At 54.0% G+C, this 21,753-nt stretch overlaps 1 protein-coding gene across 1 annotated transcript in view; it reads left to right on the plus strand.

Annotated features, from left to right (window-relative positions):
• The window catches only part of KNDC1 (kinase non-catalytic C-lobe domain containing 1), a 59,670-nt gene that overhangs the window by 14,511 nt on the left and 23,406 nt on the right, over positions 1–21,753 (plus strand). The window contains exons 4-14 of the mRNA XM_027111782.1: positions 6,421–6,567; positions 6,898–7,015; positions 8,243–8,925; positions 10,826–10,940; positions 11,767–11,838; positions 11,931–11,992; positions 18,506–18,664; positions 19,221–19,298; positions 19,881–19,974; positions 20,603–20,765; positions 20,835–21,559. Of these exons, the coding sequence (XP_026967583.1) occupies positions 6,421–6,567; positions 6,898–7,015; positions 8,243–8,925; positions 10,826–10,940; positions 11,767–11,838; positions 11,931–11,992; positions 18,506–18,664; positions 19,221–19,298; positions 19,881–19,974; positions 20,603–20,765; positions 20,835–21,559 (2,416 nt within the window). The remainder of the gene's footprint in view (positions 1–6,420; positions 6,568–6,897; positions 7,016–8,242; positions 8,926–10,825; positions 10,941–11,766; positions 11,839–11,930; positions 11,993–18,505; positions 18,665–19,220; positions 19,299–19,880; positions 19,975–20,602; positions 20,766–20,834; positions 21,560–21,753) is intronic.

The following is a 21,753-nucleotide window of genomic DNA, read 5'->3' on the forward strand; positions in this document are numbered from 1 at the left end:
CGAGAGGAAATGGAAAATGTCCCACGTATAACAGCCACGACCACAGAAAGCCCGGGAGTGAACATGGCAGGAAGGGTTGAAAGTGCACAGCAAACCACTTTTCAAAAGATGAAAAAACAAGGCACGAGAAAATGAGGAGATGGACCCTGTCGCTACACTAAGTATTTTTTCCAGCTTTACTGCGACAAAACTGACATTTAATGTTGTGTAAGTTCAGGGCCTACAGCCTAATGATTTGATATACTTAACATATTTCAAAAGTATTTCCCCGTAGGGTTAGTTAACACCTAACACCTCCACCACTAATTACCATTCTTTTTGGTGGTGAGAACATTACAGGTCTGCTCTCTCAGGAACTCTGAAGTATACAGTACAGTATTGCCGACTGGAGCCGCCATGCTGTGCATTAGATGCCAAGAGCCTGTTCGTCTTATAACTGGAAGTTTGTGCCCTTTGACCAGTGTCTTCTCATTCCCCGCCGCCCACAGGCCCCTGGCAACCTCCATTCTACTCTCTGTTTCTATGAGTTCAGTTTTTTAGATCCTGCGTGTAAGTGAGATCATACAGTATGTCTTTCTCTGTCTGACTTATTTCACGTAGCATAATGCCCTCAATGACCATCCTTGTTTCTTGCAGCTGAATAATATTCCACTGTGTATATAGACCACGTTTTCTTTATCCATTCACCCAGAGACACGTAGCTTGTTTCCATGTCTTGGCTTTTGTGGATAATGCTGCAGTGAACGTGGGGCTGCAGGTATCTCTTCGAGAGCCTGATTTCATTTCCTTTGGACGTACACACAGAAGTGGGGTTGCTGGGTCACATGGACGTTCTATTTTTATTTTTTTGAGGAACCTCCATTTTGTTTTCCACAGTGACTGCACCGATTTACATTCCCACCAACAGTGCGCAAGGGTTCCCTTTTCTCCACATTCTCACCAGCACTTGTTATCTCTTGTCTTTTTTTTTTTTTTTTTTTTTTGCAGTACGCGGGCCTCTCCCTGTTGTGGCCTCTCCCGCTGCGGACGGGCAGGCTCAGTGGCCATGGCTCACGGGCCCAGCCGCTCCGCGGCATGTGGGATCTTCCCAGACTGGGGCACGAACCTGTGTCCCCTGCATCGGCAGGTGGACTCTCAACCACTGCGCCACCAGGGAAGCCCTCTCTTGTCTTTTTGATAACAGCCATTCTAACAGGTGTGAGATGATAGCTCATTTTAATTTTGATTTGCATTTCTCTGATGATTAGTGACGTTGAGCATCTTTTCATGTACCAGTTAGTTATTTGTATGTCTTCCTGGGAAAATGTTTATTCAGTTGCTCTGCCCATTTTTTAAAAATAGCATCTTTTTTAAAAAATTGTTTATTTATTTGGCTGTGCCGGGTCTTAGTTGCAGCACGCGGGATCTTTAGTTGCAGCATGCGGGATCTTTTAGTTGTGGCATGCGAACTCTTAGTTGCAGCACGTAGGATCTGACCATTAGGAGCATGGAGTCTTAGCCACTGGGCCACCAGGGAAATCTCCCTCTGCCCATTTTTTTTTTAATAAATTTATTTATTTTTGGCTGCATTGGGTCTTCGCTGCTGCGCACGGGCTTTCTCTAGCTGTGGCGAGTGGGGGCTACTCTTCGTTGCAGTGCGTGGGCTTCTCGCTGTGGTGGCTTCTCTTGTTGCAGAGCACGGGCTCTAGGCGCACGGGCTCAGTAGTTGCGGCACGTGGGCTCAGTCGTTGTGGCTCACGGGCTCTAGAGCGCAGGCTCAGTAGTTGTGGTACACGGGCTTAGTTGCTCTGCAGCATGTGGGATCTTCCCGGACCAGGGCTCAAACGAGTGTCCCCTGCATTGGCAGGCGGACTCTTAACCACTGTGCCACCAGGGAAGTCCCTCTGCCCATTTTTTAATCAGATTATTTTGTTGCTCTTGAGTTGTGTGAGCTCTTTATCTACTTCAGATATTAACCCCCTATGAGGTAAATGGTTTGCAGATATTTTCTCCCATAGGTTGCCTTTTCACGTTGCTAATTGTTTCTTATGCAGAAGCTTTTAGTTTGATGTGGTTCCATTTATTTGTTGTTTCTTTTGGTGCTTGTGCTTGTGGTGTTATGTCCAAAAAAATTGTTGCCAAGACCAATGTCAGGGAGCTTTCCCCCTATGTTTTCTTCTATGATTTCTATGGTTTTCAGGTCTTATGTTTAATTCTTTAATCCATTATGAGTTAGTTTTTGTGTGTGGTGTAACATACAGGTCCAGTTTCATTCTTTTGCATGTGGCTGTCCAGTTTTCCCAATATCATTTATTGTAGAGACTGCCCTTTCGCAGTAAGGGTTCTTTGCTCCCTTGTCAAATACTAGTTGACTGTATAGGCGTGGTTTTATTTCTGGGCTCTCAATTCTGTTCCATGTGATGGTTTTTATGCCAGTACCATACTGGTTTGATTACTAGAGCTGTGTAATACACACACCCGGAAGTGTGATGCCTCCAGCTTTGCTCTTTCTCAGGATTGCTTTGGCTATTTGCAGCCTTTTGTGGTTCCATACAAACTTTTTGATTTTTTTTTTTCTATTTCTATGAAAATGCCATAGGAATATTGATAGAAATTGCATTCAGTCTGTAGATGGCTTTGGGTAGGATGGACATTTTAACAATATTAATTCTTCTGATCCATGAACACAGGATATCATTCCAGTTATTTGTGTCTTCAGCTTCTTTCATCAAAGTCTTATTCTTTGCAATATACAGATCTTTCACCTGCTTGGTTATATTTATTCCTAAATATTTTATTGTTTTTCCTAAGTATTCTATTGTTTTTGATGCTATTGTGAGTGTGATTGTTTTCTTTATTTCTTTTTTAGATATTTCATTGTTAGTGTATAAAAATGTAACTGATTTATGCATGCTGATTTTGTATCCTGAAATTTTACTGAATTTGTTGTTACTAAAAGATTTTTGGTGGCATCTAAGATTTCCTATATATAAGATCATATCATGTGCAAATAGAGACAATTTTATTTCTTCCCTTCTAGTTTGGTTGCCTCTTATTTATTTTTCTTGCCTAATTGCTCTGGCTAGAACTTCCAGTGTGTTGAAAAGGAATGATGAGAGTGGGCATCCTTGTTTTGTTCTGATCTTAAAGGAAAAGATTTCAACCTTTCACCATTGAGTATGATGTTAGCTGTGAGCTTGTAGTATGTGGCCTTTGTTATGTTGAGGTACGTCCCTTCTGTACCCAGTTCATTGAGAGTTTTTACCATGAAAGGATGCTGAATTTTGCCAAATGCTTTTTTCTGCTTCTATTGAGATGATCATATGATTTTTATGTTTTACTCTATTAATATGGTGACTCACAGTTACTGATTTGTGTATATTGACCCATTTTTCATCTTAGGGACAAATCCCCCTTGACCATGGTATATGATCCTTTTAATTACTTTTGAATTTAGTTTGCTAATACTTTGTTGAGGATTTTCACATCTATATTCATCAGGGATATTGGTCTATAGTTTTCTTGTACTGTTCTTATCTGGCTTTGATGTCAGGGTAATGCTGGCCTCATAAAATGAGTTTGGGAGTGTTCCCTCTTCTTCAATTTTTGGAAGAATTTAGGAAGGATTGGTATTAATTCTTTAAATAAATGTTAGTAGAATTCACCAGTGAAATCATCTAGTCCTGGGCTTTTCTTTGTTGGGAGGTTTTTGATTACTGATTCGATCTCCTTACTAGTAATAGTTTGTTCAGATTATCTATTTCTTCGTGATTCAGTTTTGGTAGGTTGTAGGTTTCTAGGAATTTATCTGTTTTTTTCTAGGCTATCCAAGTTGTTGGCATATAAATAGTGGTCTCTTATGATCCTTTGTGTTTCTGTGGTATCAGGTGCAATGACTCGTCCCTCATTTCTGATTTTATTTATTTGAGTCCTCTCTTTTTTTCCCTAGTTAGTCTAGCTGAAGGGTCCACAACCAGGACAGAGGTTTGTCTGTCTCTCATCTGACACACAGCTGGGCAAGACTCCTGCCAGGTCCCTTGGCATATGTTGCTGGATCCCACAGCTCCCACAAAGGAAATTTTGTCCGCAGATGGATGCCAAATTGTTGTTGAGGGGGATACAATCTAGGGACAGCCATCTTGCTGACATCCAAGTATTTCATCTTGTACGACGTTGGTCCTTCCCAATGGTCCTTCTGCCACGTCAGTGCTGTTACAATAAAATTCTAACCTTTCGGTTTTTTTTTTTTTAATGGGAATGGGGGAACCTATATATATATATTTTAAACCTGACAAATGTGAAAATAATCAAACATTTTTGGGAAAGAAATGGAGGGCCATTTGTCCACCAGGTATGAAAATGCACTCTGGGGAATTCCCTGGCAGTCCAGTGGTTAGGACTTGGCGCTTTCACTCCGATCCCAAGTTGGGGAACTAAGGTCCCACAAGCCACACGGTTCAGCAAAACAAAAAGAAAGAAAGAAAGAAAGAAAGAAAATGCATTCTGAAGCTACCATAATTAAAATAGCACAGTAGCACAGTCTGGACAGAGGGAGAGACACAGAGTAAGAGGAGGGGAGGCCAGCCAGAGCCTGGAGCCCCGGGGAGCTGAGGGCAGCAGGACGAGGGTTCAGGGTGGACAGAGGGTGGGCTCTTCTTTAACAGTGTGGGAGATGGAGGTGGCTCTCCATCAGGAAGGAGCCCAAACCAGATCCCTGCAGCGTGCCAGCTCACAGGTACAACCCACAGGGGTTAGAGCTAGATGCTTTCAAATTACAGAAGTATTGGAAAGGGCAGAAGTAAGCTGTTTTCATTGTCGTGGGCTAGGGAAGGTCCTCTTAAGAAGGCAATAAAAAAATTACCCAGTTTCACAAATTAAACATTAGAAGTTTTGAATGTCAAAAGACACATGAAAAAGTTGAAACATAAGTGACAGAATATACGTGTGACACACAGACCAGGGATCAGCCCCTTCGTGTGCCAGGAGTGCACTCAAAACAGGCAACAGCTCAGCGGACAAATTAGCAAAGTCCACGAATGGGCATAAAGAGGAAAATTTTAAACAATGAATAGAGATGAACAGATGCTTGGTCTCATTCACGGTCACAGAAACGCAGGTTAGCCCGAGACACTGAGCTTGGGGAAGCTGCAGAGGCCGCGAGCTGGAAGGGGGAGGGGGTCTGGCCCACACACACATGCACAGACACACGCACACGGCTGGGCCGGTGACTCACAAGGGAAGCTCCTCAGCAGCTCCGAAAACTGCAGATGTAACGGATGTAGCCCAGATTGTAGCCCCACTTGTGGGGCCTGAGGCCTCGTGAACACACTGTGAATGCACAGAGACGTCCACGTGAGGACGGCCCCTGCAGCGCTGGTCACAACAGCAAAACACAGGAACTGCCCTGAGTGGCGAGGGGCGGACCCCCACGTGCCCAGCTCCTGAGACAGACGCTGGCAGGGAGGGGGGTCAGGAGGGCGCGTCTCAGCCAGGCAGCCAGTGGAAACCAGACAGCCCCAGCCCTAGAACAACAGCAGGAGCCGGTAGTCCCAGACTTCCCCACAGACCAGGAAGGTGGGGTCTGAGGGTCATGTGAGGAGGCCGGGCAAGACGTCCCTGACAGGACCCCACCACTCAGCCAGGCTGAGGCTGGCCCTGGCTAGGTGTTGACCCTGGACCAGAGTGGGCCCAGGGCTGGAGGTGGGGGACTCACTGGTTGGGGTGGGGAGAGCACCGGGGCAGGGAGGTGGGGAGAGCCGGCCTCTGGGGGCCCGGCCTCTACTCCTGAGCTGTGTGACCCACCTCTCTGGAGTCACGTGGCCCAGGGCCCCCACCAGCTCCTCCTGGCCCAGCTGTGCGGCCCCGGGCAGGTTCCTGAACCTCTCTGGTCTCAGCTTCCTGTGAGTGAAGCGGGGATGATGAAGCCCCACGTGCACGGTCCTGGGATGAGGCGAGAAGGCCAGATGGTGTTGGAGGACACCTGGCCGCGGGGGTTCGGCAGCCCCTCCAGGACCCAAGGGCTGAGGCCTGCCCTGTGAGCCTGTCCCAGCAGGCATGGGGTGAAGAGCCCCTCTCTCACAGGGGAAAACCCTGACTTCCAAACTGCAAGAAACCTGCCTTTCCTCCTCCTCAAATCGGTTTTTGAAGCATATACTTGAAAAAGAATAGGCTGGCCCTTTGAAGACAGGGCCTGTGCCAGGCGAGGGCCTGTGCCGGGGAGGTGGGCTGGGGTGGTGGCGCGGGGCCGGCACAGACCCCAGGCCCGGGAGCATGGGGGTGGCCCGGGGCCAGGAGAGTCGCCGCGCTGGGGGCAGGGGAGGCGGCCCTGTAAAGCGCAGGTGCTCCTGGCCCAGAGGAGCAGCGGCTGCCTGGGGACAGGTGCTGCCCGGGAGGCTGCGAGGCCCTGCCCCACGCCCAGTGGGTTCTCTGGTGCTGCCGCAGGCCCACATCTACTCTCTGGGGGCCACGCTGAAGGCAGCCCTCGACTATGTGACGGAGCCCGAGCCCCAGCCCAGGCTGAGCCGGGAGCTGGAAGCGCTGCTGGGCCAGATGCAGGCCGAGGACCCCCGGGACCGGCCCGACCTGCAGGTAGGCGCGAAGGCAGCCCCCGCTTCCCCCAGGCACGGCCCTGCGCCCCGCGCGCCCCCAGCCAGCGCGCACGCACAGCCAGTGCGCACACGCGGGCCCCCACCCGCCCATCACCCGGGCTCCTTACCTCTTTACTCTGCATTTTTGCGATGAACGGCATGCATTATAACCATCACGGGCAGGACAGAATCCGCTGGTTTCACGAAGCGGATTCTGTCCCACGGGGATCATGTAGCTCAGGACGCCCCGCTTCGTGATCCCGGCGCCTCGAGCGGAGCGGCGAGGGGGGACGGGGGCTGGGGCGGGGCTGAGCGCTGGCTCCGGTCACAGAGCATCATCGCACTGTGCGAGGAGAAGATGCAGCTCACGTCCTCCTGCCACCTGTGCCAGAGCCTCTCGGCTGCCGGGAGGAGGGTGCTCTCCATCGAGTCCTTCGGGGCGTTTCAAGGTAAGCACACAGGTGGACGAGCCTGCACACACGCCCAGGCATGTGCACGCCCTCACACATGCACACATGGGTGTGCACAAGCATTAACACGATCACGTACACACACGTCACACCAGCGTGTTCGCCGTGTAAGCCACCCACGCTGACATGCACACGGATGCAGACAGATCACGTGTGCTCCCACAGCACACATGGAAACATACAAGCATGTGCAAACTCGGACACACCTATTTAGACTATTAACACACAGCGAGCACACCCCCGTGCACACGCAGCACACACCCCCAGTTTCCCACACGCACAAACACATCTGCAAACGTGCACACACTTACACGCTCTGACCCACAATTGGAGGTGAGAGGCAGGTCATATGGGAAGTGACTGCCCTCAGGACCGGTCGCCTCTGTCCTCTCCTGTGGGCGTTGGGGACACGGACACAGCACCGCCAGCCTGGTGGCCACACAAGCTGTTGCTGAAGCGTCTGGGATTTTCACGGCTCACAAGGCATAACCTTGGGTGGCATTTTGAACAAATGCCAACGTCTGCTCTGCACTGTGCTCGCAGCAGGGAGCCTGGAGGGTCCTGAGGGGAGGTGTGGAGCCTCTGGGGGCGGCAGGGCCCCTCCCTCAGCCAAGCGAGCGGCATTTCCCACCACGCTGGCATTTGTGACACTGCAGCACCAGGCCCGCTGGCGGCTCTAACATCAGGGAGGGCGTTAACGCTGAGAGCAGAGGCTCCGTCGAGGGGGCTGCAGGCCACTGGGAGGGGAGGGCGCGTGTCTCTAGAGGGGCTCACACAGACACGCGTGTGGAGGATTGTACGTCAGGACGAGCTGGGGCTGCTGCCAGGTTTAATTTATTCCTTTGGGGAGCATCACTGTGTAACCGTAATAGCAAAACCATGTGCTTTTTGGATGAGCTAATTAGACAGGCCTCAGGAAACCCCTTCGGGAAGCTCATCCTGGATTGGGTGGCGGGGGGGACCGAGAGCCTTCGGAGACTCAGTACTTAGCCAAGATGGTGTGATTAAGGAAGCAGATGAGGACGTTTCTGGGCCAGTCCTGAGGGAAGGGGTGGGGGCCTGGGAGGCCCTGTGCTCTCTGTGATGGGTGGGGGTCCAGGGGTCCTGCAGGAGTGGGTGCCTTGGTGGCCGTGAGCGTGGGGATTGCAGGGGGAGGTCGATCCTGGCCGTGGCCCTCGGCTGTAATCACGTCTTGCTTTTGCCCAGATGTCAGTGAGATCACCTGGAGGGAGAGACTGGCTCCAAAAAGTGTGGGGCCCAAGAGGCAGCCAGGGGACCGCTCCGCGGACCCAGCGGCCCTGCCTGCCCTGGAGGGCCAGCCCCTGAGCCCCGCCGGAGAAAGCCTGGAGCACCCGGGGACCCCGCCCTCCAAGGCTCTGCTGTCAGCCCCTGTGAAAAACGGAGAAAGCCCGGGCCAGGAGGGGCTGGTCCCCGAGGGGCTGGCCTGCCTCCTCCTGGACGCCCAGCGGCCCCTGGGGGACCCGGACAGAGGCTTCCTGGAGAGGAGCCGCCTGAGGAAGGTGCAGACGCTGCCCCGGCTCCCGCCCTGCAGCCCCGAGGCCGGCGCCCTCCGCCTGTCGCTGACCAGCACGAAAACCCAGCCGCCGGCACCAGAATTCTTCCCTCCAGACCCCAGGAAGCCCTTTCCGGAGGGGAAAAATGGCCTTACCAGCTCCCAGGCACAGCCCGAATCCAGTCTGTGGCCGGAGCGAGACGCCGAGCTCCGGCGCGTTGGGGACAGGGGAGCGCATGGCCGGGGCCCCGCGGAGGAAAGCCCCCTGCCCGGTTCCAAGGGCCCTCGCGATGCGGGCAGAGACCCAGGGACTCCCGAGCCTGATGACGGGACTGCGGACAGAGCCGGGGAGCCGGGCGGAGCAGCCCTGGAGCAGGTGGGTGACCGTGGCCCGCGTGGCCCGGGAGGGGCCTGCGTGCACACGCACCGCGCACGCGCTCCTTCCGCAGGCGCGGGCTCTTGAGTACGAAGTAAGTCGCTCCCCTAAGGTGGGTGCCTGTGAGCATCTCGGGACGAAGTCACCTGGGGTTCGGTGGCCCGAACACACGTGTGTCTGTGCAGCAGTGCTGGCTCCACCAGCTTCATTCCCACCATGCTTTGCTGACCCAGAGGTCAAAGGGGAGGGCAGACTCTGAGTTACATTTTTATTCATATCCTGATAAGCACCTGAGGGTAATTTACTTGAAAAATATGGTTACTTTAAAATGAAAGCCATCCTGGAGACCCCAGTGCGTTGACACATGCTCGATGCCCACGTGCTGTCTGCTCAGCCCAAACCATCTCCACTGGCCTCCCCATGTCCACCCACCCGACCACACTCATGTACCCAGAGCGCCCAGGCACCGAAGTGAAAACCTCAGGCCTGAGCCCAGGGCTCTGCTCACCTTCAAATGCCTGCCAGCCTCACAGACAGCCCACCTCCTGGATGGGTAAACTGAGGCTGGGGGCCACCATGAGGAGGGTGGGTGGTCGCTGAAGGGCAGAGCTGATTGGGAGCCCAGCCATGGTCTTAACCACCAGGCTTCCCTGCCCCGAAGGCTCAAGGGATCAGGGCCCACCAGACCTCGGCCCCCACACAGGTCACAACCCGTCAGGTGTCGGGGCTGGTCCAGAGTCGGGGACCCAGATCTCCTCTGGAGAGCACGTCCTGGGTGCAAAGCTGGCTGCTCCAACCCCACATGTAGCAGGAGGCTTGGGGGGCCCTGTGCCCCAGAACCTGGGCCCCTGGCCAGGCACAGGCTGGATGAGGCAGGCAGTGAAGTCTCAGGACCGAGGCAGCTACACCCTGGGCACAGAGGGGGGTCCAGGAGGGGTAAAGACACTGCCTCTGGAACCTTCCTCTGAACATGCACTTATGTGTCCAAGCGGGCGGTTGTACTCCCAGCTCTTCCCGTGGCCGCAAAGCAGAGAACTCCCTTCCAGCTGAACTCATTCTTCTGACTCTGGGACTTTAATCTGTGGGGGGGGCAGTACGAGGGAAGGGGAACCCATAACATAAAATTTACCATCTTAACCATTTCAAGTGTACGGGACAGTGGCATTAGGTACATTCACACTGTTGTGCAATCATGACCGTCATCCATCCCTGGAACTTTGTCATCATCCCAGACTGAAACTATGTCCGCATTAAACACTTACCCACCATCCCTGCCCCGGCCCTGATAACCGCTCATCTACTTTCTGTCTCTACGGGTGTGACTGCTCTCAGTCTTTGATAGAAGAGAAATCATAATGTTTGTCCCTTTTTGACTATCTTACCTCACGGACCACAGTGTCCTCAGGCTTCGTCTATGTTGTAGCTGTGTCAGAATTCCCTTCCTTTTTAAGGCTCAATAGTACCCATCTTATGGACGGACCACGTGATGCTTATCCATCCATCCACCAATGGTGTTTGGGTTGCTTCCACATGTTAGCTCTCGTGAATCATGCTGATTTGAACATGGGTGTGCAAATACGTCTTCAAGACCCTGCTTTTAAGTGGAATTGCTGGGTCAGATGGTAATTCTACGTCTGATTCTTTGAGGAGCCTCTGCTGTCTTCCACATCGTTGCACCGTTTTACGATCCCACCTGCCGTGCACAGGTGCTGGTTTCTCCACGTGCACCCCCAGCACCTGTTGTGCTGACGTGGGGACTCTCCCAGCCCGTCATGCCAGGAGTGCACTGTGTGGGGCAAACCCCACGTGTTTGAGGTGGTCCCTGCCCTGCCGTCTTCCTCCATGCGTCCCTCTGAGGTGCCCACACGCTGAATGTGGCTCCTCCCCCCGCCCCCCTCAGGGCGTCTCCCTGCAGGACCTCCTGTCTAAGCTGGGCCGGCCCTTCAAGGAGTACGAGCTCTGGGCTCTGTCCCACGCATGCCTCAGCACCCTGCGGACGCACGGCCAGCACCCAGGTGACGCCCTCCCATGGGTCCTCGTCCAGCCCACCGACCCCCAGCATGTCCGGGCCAGGACCCAGGGCCACACGTGGCCTCTGTCGCCCGTGTGGGCTGTGTGGACAGCCTGGGGCTGGGTGGCAGTGTCCACCCTGTGAGCCGGGGGTGGCCTGGGGGTATCTACTCTGGTCTCAGGACCAAGGGGGTCAGAGGGCAGCTTCAAACGTGGGCCTCCTCCTGCTGAGGAGGGGCGGAAGCTGTGCGGTGGCCCTGGGCCACACCCTCTCAGCAGGGGCGACGCTGTACCCAAGGAGACGAAGGTTGGCTGGGGCGGGGGGGTGGGGGGTGGTCCTCGGACGTTAGACTCGTTTGTGACCCCTGAAGCTCAGCCCTACCAGGCAGAGGGACCAGCCTCCGGCCCCACGGTGGTCCTAGCAGGGCAGGGGCGCTGCTCTCTGGCCTCCCTCGGGTCCTGTGAGCCTCAGGCCTGTGGGTACGAAGCGCCGGCACCCAGCCTCCCCTGGGACCCCTCCCAGGGCCGCGCTCGGCGGGTGGGTCACGTCCCTCTGTCCCCCTCCTCTTCCCGCAGCTCCTGTGCCCCAGGGCTGGCTCAGATGGCCCTTCCATGGCCTGTCGCCCAGGCTTCTGGGAAGGGGAGCCAGCACTTGGCCCCTGTGCTGTGTCCAGCGAGGGCCCCAGCGTCCCCGCACTCCCTGGGTGGCTTGGGAGCCCGTGGGGTGGCTGAGAGAGGGGGCTGCCCCACGACCGTGCCTCTGCCGGCCCTGAGGGGGATCAGGCCCCCCAGTGAGTCTACAGCCGCCCTGACCCTCGCCTTCCCTTGCAGCCTACCTGTGTCTGGACTCCGTGCTGGTGGCCGAGGATGGAACCGTGCTTTTCGGGCCACCTCCCGCCAGCGGTGCGTAAGTGGGCCCCCCCGGGGGGCTGCGCTCTGGTTCCGACAGCCGAGGCTGAAGGCAAGCTCAGTGGGTTTGGGGTTTTCTGTCTCAGGTGCTTACAACTCGTTCTTTCTGGCTCCCGAGGTCGCAGAGCAAAAGCTGACGACTGAGAAGGTACCTGGGCCCCCCCACCCCTTCCCGTGGCCCCTGCCCCGCTCCGTGGTGCCCACGCCCCCGTCCAGAGAGCCTGAGAGGGGGAGGGGTGGGGAGAGGATGGGCCCAGCATCAGGACTCAGCAGGGTCAAGGCGACCCCCCCAACGCAGCCCCCGCATCCAGAGCCCAGCTCTGCAGGGGCCTCCCGGAGGGTGACGGGGTGTCATCTGAGCCTGGACTTCAGCTCCGGGCAGTGCTCACAAGACCCCACAGCTGAACTTTCAGGGATGTTTGCCAGATGCTTGTCAAACACAGCCGTTATTAAAAACTCAATTGTACAGACTTAAAATCAAGTAAATTATATTCAGAACCAAGGTAGAACTTCTGCTTTCGGGAACGTGGGGGAGACGTAAGTTCCCTGCCCCCCAACAAAGCACGCCGTTCTGAAAGCTGGCGCGTGAGGACAGAAAGGCCAGGGCCCTGGGCCCCGGGGAGCGACAGTCCTAAGAGTGCCGGGTGTCCTTCCTGCCTCACACGTGGAGGATGAGGAAGCACATCTGGGAAACACCAGCGGACACAGCAGAAGCCCAGTGGAAGCCCGCATGCTGGAGCTGGAGCAGTAGGACAAAGGGAGGGTGGCCCGCCCAGGCTAGGTGCTGTCGGAAAAGGCTGAGCATCCAGCCTGTGACAAGGACCCCTGCCCATCAGTGAGACGTGCCCCTCCCGGGGTGGGAGTGTAAGTCAGAGGAGGCCTCAGGAAGCGTTGGGACTTTCACCATCACCCAGTGGTAACGAGGCAACCTCCCCTCAAAAACAAAGAAAATCGCTAAAAATGAAATACTTAGATGTAAGTCTAACAAAGCATGTACGGGACTCGTATGCTGAAAACTAAAAAAGAGGTAAAGTCTCAACTCAGTAATCTAAGCACCCACCTCAAAAGAAGAGTGAAATAGACCCAAAGCAGAAAGAAGGAAACAGTGAAGCTGAGAGCAGGACTCAGTGAAATGAAAACAGAAAAACAGTAGAGAAAACCAGTGAAATGAAGGGCTGGCTCCTGGAAGAGACGAATAATATTAACAAACTTCTAGCAAAACTGACAAAGCAAAAAGAGAAGGAAGACACAAATTGCCAATGTCAGGAATGACTCAGGGGACATCCCTGCAGACCCTGCAGACGCCAAAAGGGTGATGGACATCCCTGCAGACCCTGCAGACATCAAAAGGGTGACGGAATACCACAGACAACTCCCCTGCAGACCCTGCAGACACCAAAAGTGTGATGGACATTCCTGCAGACCCTGCAGACACCAAAAGGGTGATGGAATACCACAGACAACTCCCCTGCAGACCCTGCAGACACCAAAAGGGTGATGGACATCCCTGCAGACCCTGCAGACACCAAAAGGGTGATGGACATCGCTGCAGACCCTGTAGACACCAAAAGGGTGATGGACATCCCTGCAGACCCTGCAGACACCAAAAGGGTGATGGAACACCACAGACAACTCCCCACAGATGAAACCAATGACTTAGATGAAATGGACCCTGCAGACATCAAAAGGGTGATGGAATACCACAGACAGCTCCCCACACATAAAATTCAATGACAGATGAAATGGACCAAATCTTTAAAAATATAAACTACAACTCACCCAAGATGAAACAGGCCTTTGAATAGCTCCATAACTGTTGAGGAGATTGAATTTGTAATTTTTTTTTTTTGCGGTACATGGGCCTCTCACTGTTGTGGCCTCTCCCATCGCGGAGCACAGGCTCCGGACGCGCAGGCTCAGCGGCCATGGCTCACGGGCCCAGCCGCTCAGCGGCATGTGGGATCTTCCCGGACCAGGGCACGAACCCGCGTCCCCTGCATTGGCAGGCGGACTCTCAACCACTGCGTCACCAGGGAAGTCCTGAATTTGTAATTTTTAAACTCTCAAAAATAAATCTCTAGGCCAAGACGATTTCACTAGGGTGGTATACCAAATGTTTAAAGAAAAATTAATACCAATTCTACACAGTCTTTTCCAGAAAACAGAAGTGAACATTTCCCAATCCATTTGATGAAGCCTAATATTACCCTGATACCAAAACCAGACAAAGGTAGTACAAAAAATATGTATATAGGTCAATATCCCTCATGAATATAAAGGCAAAAATCCTTAACAAAATATATGCAAATAGAATTCACTAAGATATAAAAACAATTATACACCATAAACAAGTGGGGGTTATTCCAGGGACATAAGGCTGGTTCAGTATTTGAAAACCAATCAGTGTAGTCCAACATATTAACCAGCTAAAGAAGAAAAATCCCATGATCACATTAACTGACGCAGAAAAAGCATTTGACAAAATTTAACACCCATCTATTAAAAAAAAAAAAAACTCAGAAAAATAGAAATCGAAGAAACTTCTTCAACTTAATAAAGATCATCTACCAAAAAAATTGTACAGTTAACATCATACTTAGTGGAAAGACTAAATGCTTTCCCCCTAAGATCAAGAACAAAGCAAGGATGCCCACTCTCACCACCCTATTCAACATTGTACTGGAAGTTCTAGCCACTACAATAAGGCAAGAAAAGCAGGTAAAAAGCATAAAGGCCAGGAAGGAAGAAATAATACTGTTTGCAGATGACATAACTGTCGACATAGAAAATTCCAAGCCATTCCAAAGAATCTCGAAAAAAGCCTCCCAGAACTTAGAATTGAGTTTTGAAAGGTCACAGGATATAAGATAAACATTCAAAAATCAATTGTATTTCTGTATACTAGAAATGAACATGTGGACACCAAAATTAAAAACACAGTACATGTACAATCACTCCCCCAAAAATGAAATACTTAGATGTGAATCTAACAAAGCAGGTACAGAATTTATGTGCTAAAGACTACAAAAGGCTGCTGAAAAAAATATATCAAAGAAAATCTTTGGAATGGAGGGCTAGGCAAAGAGCTTTTAGACTTGACACCAAAAGCACTATCCATAAAGTTTTCCACAAAAAGAAAAATGGATAAATTGAACTTCATCAAAATTTAAAACTGGCCAAGTGGCATTTATTCCATGTATGGATGGCTGACTCAACAGTTGAGAGTCAATGTAATACATCACATGGATGAAAGAAGAAAAATCATAACAATAGATGCTAAGCTTTTGACAAAATTTAGCACCCACTCATAATAAAAACTCTCAGCAAACTAGGAATAGAGGGAAATTTCCTCAACTTGATAAAGAATATCTACAAAAAAGCCAACAGGTAGCATAAGTAATGGTGAGAAACTAGATGCTTTCCCCCTAAGATTGGGAAAAAGGCAAGAATGTCTCCTCTCATCACTCCTATTCAACATCGTACTGGAAGTTCTAGCTAATGCAATAAGACAAGAAAAGAAAAGAAAATGGATGTAGATTGAGAAGGAAGAAATAAGACTGTCTTTGTTTACAGGTGACATGATTGCCTAAGTAGGAAATCCCAAAGAATCAACAGAAATCTCCTGGAACTAATAAGCAGTTGTAACAAGATTGCAGGTAGAAGATTAAAATACAAATATCAATTGCTTTCCTGTTTACCAGCAATGAACAATTGGAATTTGAAATTAAAAATACAATACCAGGGCTTCCCTGGTGGCGCAGTGGTTAAGAATCCGCCTTCCAATGCAGGGGACACAAGTTCGATCCCTGGTCGGGGAACTAAGATCCCACATACCCCGGGGCAACTAATCCTGCGCGCCACAACTACTAAGCTCGCACACCTCAACTAGAGACTGTGTGCTACAAACTACAGAGCCCACGTGCCCTGGAGCCTGTGCACCACAACTAGAGAGAAAAAAACAGCACACCACAACTAGCAAGAAGCCCACGCACAGAAATGAAAGATCCCGCGTGCCACAACTAAGACCAGACACAGCCATTTAAAAAATGATTAATTAATTAATTATTTTTTTAAAATAACATTTACGTTAGCACCAAAAAAATTACTTATGTATAAAATTTAGGAAAATGTGTATTAAGATTCATATGAGGAAAACTGTAAAATTCTGATGAAAGAAACCGAAAATGATCTAAATAAATGGAGAGATAGTCCATGTTCATGGATTGGAAGACTCAATATTATTAAGATGTCAGTTCTTCCCAATTTGATCTATAGATTCAATGCAATTTCAGTGAAAATCCCAGCAAGTTATTTTGTTGATATCAACGAACTGATTCTTAGGTTTTTATGTAGAGGCAAAAGACCCAGCATAGCCAACACAATATTGAAGGAGAAGAGCAAAGTCAGAGGACTGACACTACCCAGCTCTAAAACTTACTGTAAGCCACAGTAATCAGGTGTGGTTTCAGCAAAAGAAAAGACAAAAAATAAATGGAACAAAGTAGCCCAGAAATAAACCCACACAAATACAATCAACTGGGCTTTGGCAGAGGAGAAAGGACGGTCTGCTCAACAAGTGGTGCTGTAACAACGGGACATCCACAGGCCAAAAAAACCTTTACAGAGACCTTGGTGCACTTTCATAAAAGTTAACTCAAAATGGAACATAGGCCTAAAAGGAAATTCAAAGCTATAAAACTTCTAGAAAATAACAGGAGAAAATCTAGGCAGTGAGTCTTCAGATACCACACCAAAAGCATGATCTATGCAAGAAACACTCGATGTTAGATTTCATTCCAATTAAATGCTTGATTTTAATGCTGTGCTCTGTAAAAGACACAGTTAAGAGAATGAGAAGACAAGCCACAGATGGGAGAACTATTTGCAAAACACGTATCTGATAAAGGACTTGTATCCCAAATATGCCAAAAGCTCTCAGAAGTGCACAGGAAGAAAACAAATAACCCAATTAAAAAGTGGGCAAAAGATCTGAACAGACACCTCACCAGAGAAGGTATCAGATGGCAAGTGAGCACGTGAAGGTATTCTATTTCACACGGCATTTGGGAAACGCAACTTGAAACCATGAGCCACCACTACACACTTACTAGAAAGGCTAAAGTCCAAAACACTGACAGTACCAGATGCTAGCGAGGGTGTGGAGTGACACTGCCGAGGGGGGTGCAAGATGGTGCAGCCCTTAGGGAGACACTTTGCTGGTTTCCTACAAAACTAAACATGCAACGACCATACAACCCAGAAATTGCACTCATAAGACATTTTTCCTGGAGAAATGAAACTTATGTTCACACAAAGTCCTGGACACGAATGTTTGTGGCAATTTTATTTGCAGTAGCTACAGCCTGGAAACAACTCAGATGTCTTTCAGCGGGTGGCGCGTCCACACCGCAGAGCGGCAGCAGCGGTGAGGGGAACGGAGCGTTGACGAGGCGACCACCAGTTGATGGGGCTGAGAGAGAAAGGAGCCCCGAAAGGCCGCATATCGTAGGACTCCATTTATATGAAATGATGAAATTAAGAAGTGGAGAACAGATGAGCAGTTGCCGGCGACTAAGTTGGGAGGGGACAGGCCGGATCCTGGTGACGGAAATGTCCTGCATCTCCCGGCGTCCACGCCAGGGAGCAGGTTGTGATACCACGCTACAGCCTTGTAAGACGTCAGTGCGGTGGGGAGCTGGGTGGAAGGCACACGGGGTCCCACTGGATTACTTCCTACAGCTGTATGTGAATCTACAGTTACCTCCAAGTAAGAAGCTTAATTTTTTTAAAGGTTGATAAATACTCAGAACTAAGAATTTCCTCAGAATTTGCTCTAGTTGACTGTTGCCTGTGCTCCTGGGCAGGAGCCCTAGAGGAAGGGCCCATCTCTCCCCCTGCCCAGCTCACTGGCACCACCGTGGCAGCTTGGAGCTGGCCACGCGGGAGTCTTCACACCGTGGAAATCAGCAAATGCTGAACTCAGGGTTTGATTCCTTGTTTTGTCAATTGACTAGACTTGACGTAATGGAGGAAACATGAACAACACAAACTGAAAAGTGTGTCAGGTCTGTACAAAAGCTCTGGGAAATACTCCTCTGGGGATTCAGCCACTGTTACCTGACTCAGCACAGATGTCAGCTGTGTCTCTGGTTTCACTTTCTCTTACTTTTCGAGAGACACGAAGGTATCGGCCACGTGTACATCGGAACCACGTGTTGGTCACAGGTCGGCTGCAGATGCAAGGGTAGAGGGTGAAAATCGGGGAAGGCGTTCAGGGAGAAGCAGTTGACTCTGGAACTCACAGGGAAGGGCGCCGCCCTTTTCATTATTATTCTCAAGTGCGTGCGCGCACCCTTTCTATCAGCGTTAGAATAACCCTGTGCGCCAAGAGGCCTGGGCTCCCTGAGGTGCCACCTTTGCCCTCGTGGAGAGAGAGCTGGGAAGGGCCAGCCGGGGCGCCAGGTCTTCCTCGTCACACTGAGACTTAAAGGCCTGTGGGTACTTGTTAACCATGCAGATTCCCAGGCCAGGCCCCCGGGTTCTGGCTCAGGTTCTGCGGAAGCTCCCAGCCCCGGGGGACGGTGCCTGGGTGCGCCCTTGGCGGGGCCCGAGCGGGGGCAGGTCTGCTGAGCCAGCCGGCCGTCTCCCCTCCTCCACCCAGGCATCTGTGTACTGCGTGGCCGCGATCCTGTGGACAGCAGCCAAGTTCAGCATTCCCCGAGACCACAAACTGGCCCTGCCACGCAGGCTCAAGACGCTCCTCCTGCACATGGCCAGACGCAGCGCCCAGGAGCGGCCGTCCGCGGCCGAGGCCATCGAGGTAACTGGGCCGCGGGGGGCCCAGCTCAAGGTCCAGGGCCCGGGACACGGGTTCTTGTTTCTGGGGCAGGTCAGTGCTGTTGGACAGGGGAGGACATGGCTTCATTTGTGGACGGGCGGTGAGGGGTCTCTGCTGCTCAATGCCGGCCTTCCCCCCAGATGGTCCTGTGTCTCCAGTGCATCCACCGGCCGGAGAGTGGCTGGGGATGTCCTGGACCCGAGCGCTGACCCCTGACCCCCTGCAGCGCATCCCCCACATGCCCGACTTGCCCGCACTCCTCCGAGGGTCCTCCAGGCTGGGTCAGGGGAGCCCTGTCGCTCCGTGGCTTCCCAGCTCAGGACAGCCAGGAAGGACAGCTAGAGACTCTGAATTTCATCCCAGGCCCCTGAGGCTGGGGTGCACATGGCTCTGCCCAAGAAGGGGTGCCACGGGGTCCTCCTGGAGAGAAGCCCCCGGGCCGCCTGGCTGCCACCGCACACTCCAACAGGCTCCGCTGAGGGAGTGAAGCGGGCCGGTGCCCCAGGCGTGCTGGACGCTGGCCTGTGCTTGCTTTCAGACCTGCAGCGGTTACCTCCTGCACAGAGGCATGGACAGCAGAAAGATCCTAGCCCACCTGAGGGCATCGACCTGCACGGTAAGCTGGGCACCGCGGAGACCCCGCAGGCCCCTTATCCTACCCTGGGGCCGCAGAGGTGAGGCTCCTTGCTCTTCCGTGTTTACTGAATAGATGCAGGGAGACTCTAGGGCGGAAGGCAGGTCACCCTTCATCCTCCCGACGTGACTTTCCTTGGCTCCTTCACCGCCAACGAGCCCACAGAGCAGCCCCTCCCGCAGGCCCACACCTGGTCTCTGTTGACCCCTGGCACGTGCGGGCGGGGGCGCACCCTGGGGGTCCCGCCGAGGGACACTCAGTGCCTGTCGGCGTCCTGCCGTGCTGACCGGCCAGGGCCCCGTCGGGCAGTGACAGGGTCCCTCGGGTGCAGACGGGAGCACACAGCAACTCTGGGGAGTGTGGGTTCTGGCGGTCTTCCCATGCCCCGGAAACCCACCGGAACCCGGCTGCACTGGGCAGCCCCACGCCCCAGGGGCTCCCGCTCCAGAGAAACAGGCCTGCGAGTCAGCACAGGTGGGGGGCTCGCGCCGCGGGGGTCTGCTCTGCACCCCCGGGGCCGTGCGCCCGTCTCAACCGGGAGCCGTCCGTGTCCTTCTGCCCCAGGTTCGCCAGGAGGAAGAGACCATCGGTCTGCAAAACGCCTTCTTGGTGGCTGAACTGAGCCCCAGCACAGCAGCTGCGCCCAGGCCCGGCTCAGGTGGGCCCCGGGACCGGCCTGTCCCCACCGCCCCTGCCCTGCAGGCCCCTCGCCCCGCACCGCGCCCCCGCTGCCATCCCCCGAGAGGCTGCCTCCGGGAATCCAGCCCCAAGTGGACGCCACCTCCGACGTGCCCGCAGCTGGCCCCCGGCTGCCCTGCTCTGGGCTCCCGCCGGCCCCTCTGGCCCCGGCCTCTCAGGCCTCGCTCGAGTCAGCCCTCCTGTCTCACCAGCAGCCATAGCAGGCGACTCGCCTCCACCCCCGCACCCCGCACTGATGACCCAGCTCTTGTCTTGCCCTGTCTGCGCCTCAGTGGCACCTACGAAGACCCTTCCCCACGGGCCCGTCCAAGCCTCCGGCCTGTGGCTGGGTCTTCTGGCCTTTTCCGTCACTCCAGCCCCCCACCGAGCACCGCACCCCCTCCCTGCCTGCTCGGGGCAGCCCTGGACTCCAGGCCCCTTCCTCAGGCCTCTCCCTGGAGTCTCCCTTCCTCCCAGTGCCCCTGAGCCTTCCTGGGCCCTTCAAGTCAGCACCCCACTAAGGCCAGCACCCACTAAGGTCGGCACCCACTAAGGCCAGCACCCACTAAGGCCGGCACCCACCCTGCTCACCCCATGTTTGTCTCCAGGCTTCCTGCAGATCAGCAGTGACAGCAGGCTGGTGGCCGTGCAGGGGCCGGTGCCCGGCCAACCCTCCTGCCTCCAAGGGGCCACGTTGCTGCCAGAGGCATTCGCCTCCCCGGCCACTCACTTCAGGCCCATCGTCCTCGCTGCCAATGCTGGTGTCGCCAGGTGAGTGTCCCCACCCAGGGGCTGCCGGGCTGCCGGGCCCCCTGAACACTCTCTCCTCTCTGCTCGCAGGGACACGCTCGCCCTGACCTCGGGGCCGGCTGAGGGGCCTGAGGAGAGGAGAGGCCGGCTGGACGGGGAGGGTGATGGGAAGCAGGCTCCTGAGACCCATGGAGCGGCCACTGGCCTGAAGACGCCTGACCGGCCAGCACCCGGTTCCCCAGAGCCCCTCAGGGAGTCGACGCCAAGAGACTCAGCCCAGGGCTGCCCCAGCCCCCCAGCCCCCGCCCCGGCCAGCCCGCTGGAAGGGGCTGCACTGGTGATGCCCAAATCCCCGGCCCTGCCCACGACAACACAGATGCCACCCCTGGAGCGAGGGCCGAAGGAACCCATCCCAACTGCAGCTGCTTGTGGAGGCCTCGAGCCCCGCCTCCCCGGGCCCACCGCAGCCCCCCACAGTCCTTGCCACCCAGCCAAGCCGCCCAGGGGCAGGGCCACCCAGGTCCCAGGCCAGGAGCCCGAGGGCCCCCCGTCAGCCCCGCGGAGCCCCTCGCCGGCCACAGGGAGTCCCGACGGCCCCGGGGGAGCCCCCGTCAGGGAGTGGGATGACCGGGCCCCAGAAGGTCACCCGGAGTGGCCCTGCCCAGCAGACCACAAGCTCTGTCCGTCCAGCGCAGATGCCTTGCCCCTCTCACAGGGGACAGCCTGCCCGTCGCTGCAGGAGGCCACACGCCTCATCCAGGAAGAGTTTGCCTTTGACGGCTACCTGGACCACGGGCTGGAGGCTCTGATCATGGGTACCACGGGGCCACGGGGGCACAAGGACCAGGGACAGGCCCGGGGGGAGCCGTGCGCTGGGGGAGGTCACCACAGGAGGGCCCCCCATCCTCCTGTCTCTGCACAAAGGGCAGAGCCCCCAGGGGCCGGCCGGCAGAGGAAGCCAGCTGCACCCCGCCCCCCGCCGTACTCTCCGCCCCCACCAGCTCCCGAG

This window comes from Aethalodelphis obliquidens, unplaced genomic scaffold (genome assembly GCF_003676395.1).
Source record: "Aethalodelphis obliquidens isolate GAN/ISIS:26980383/991018 unplaced genomic scaffold, ASM367639v1 scaffold11, whole genome shotgun sequence".
Lineage (NCBI taxonomy): Eukaryota > Metazoa > Chordata > Mammalia > Artiodactyla > Delphinidae > Aethalodelphis > Aethalodelphis obliquidens.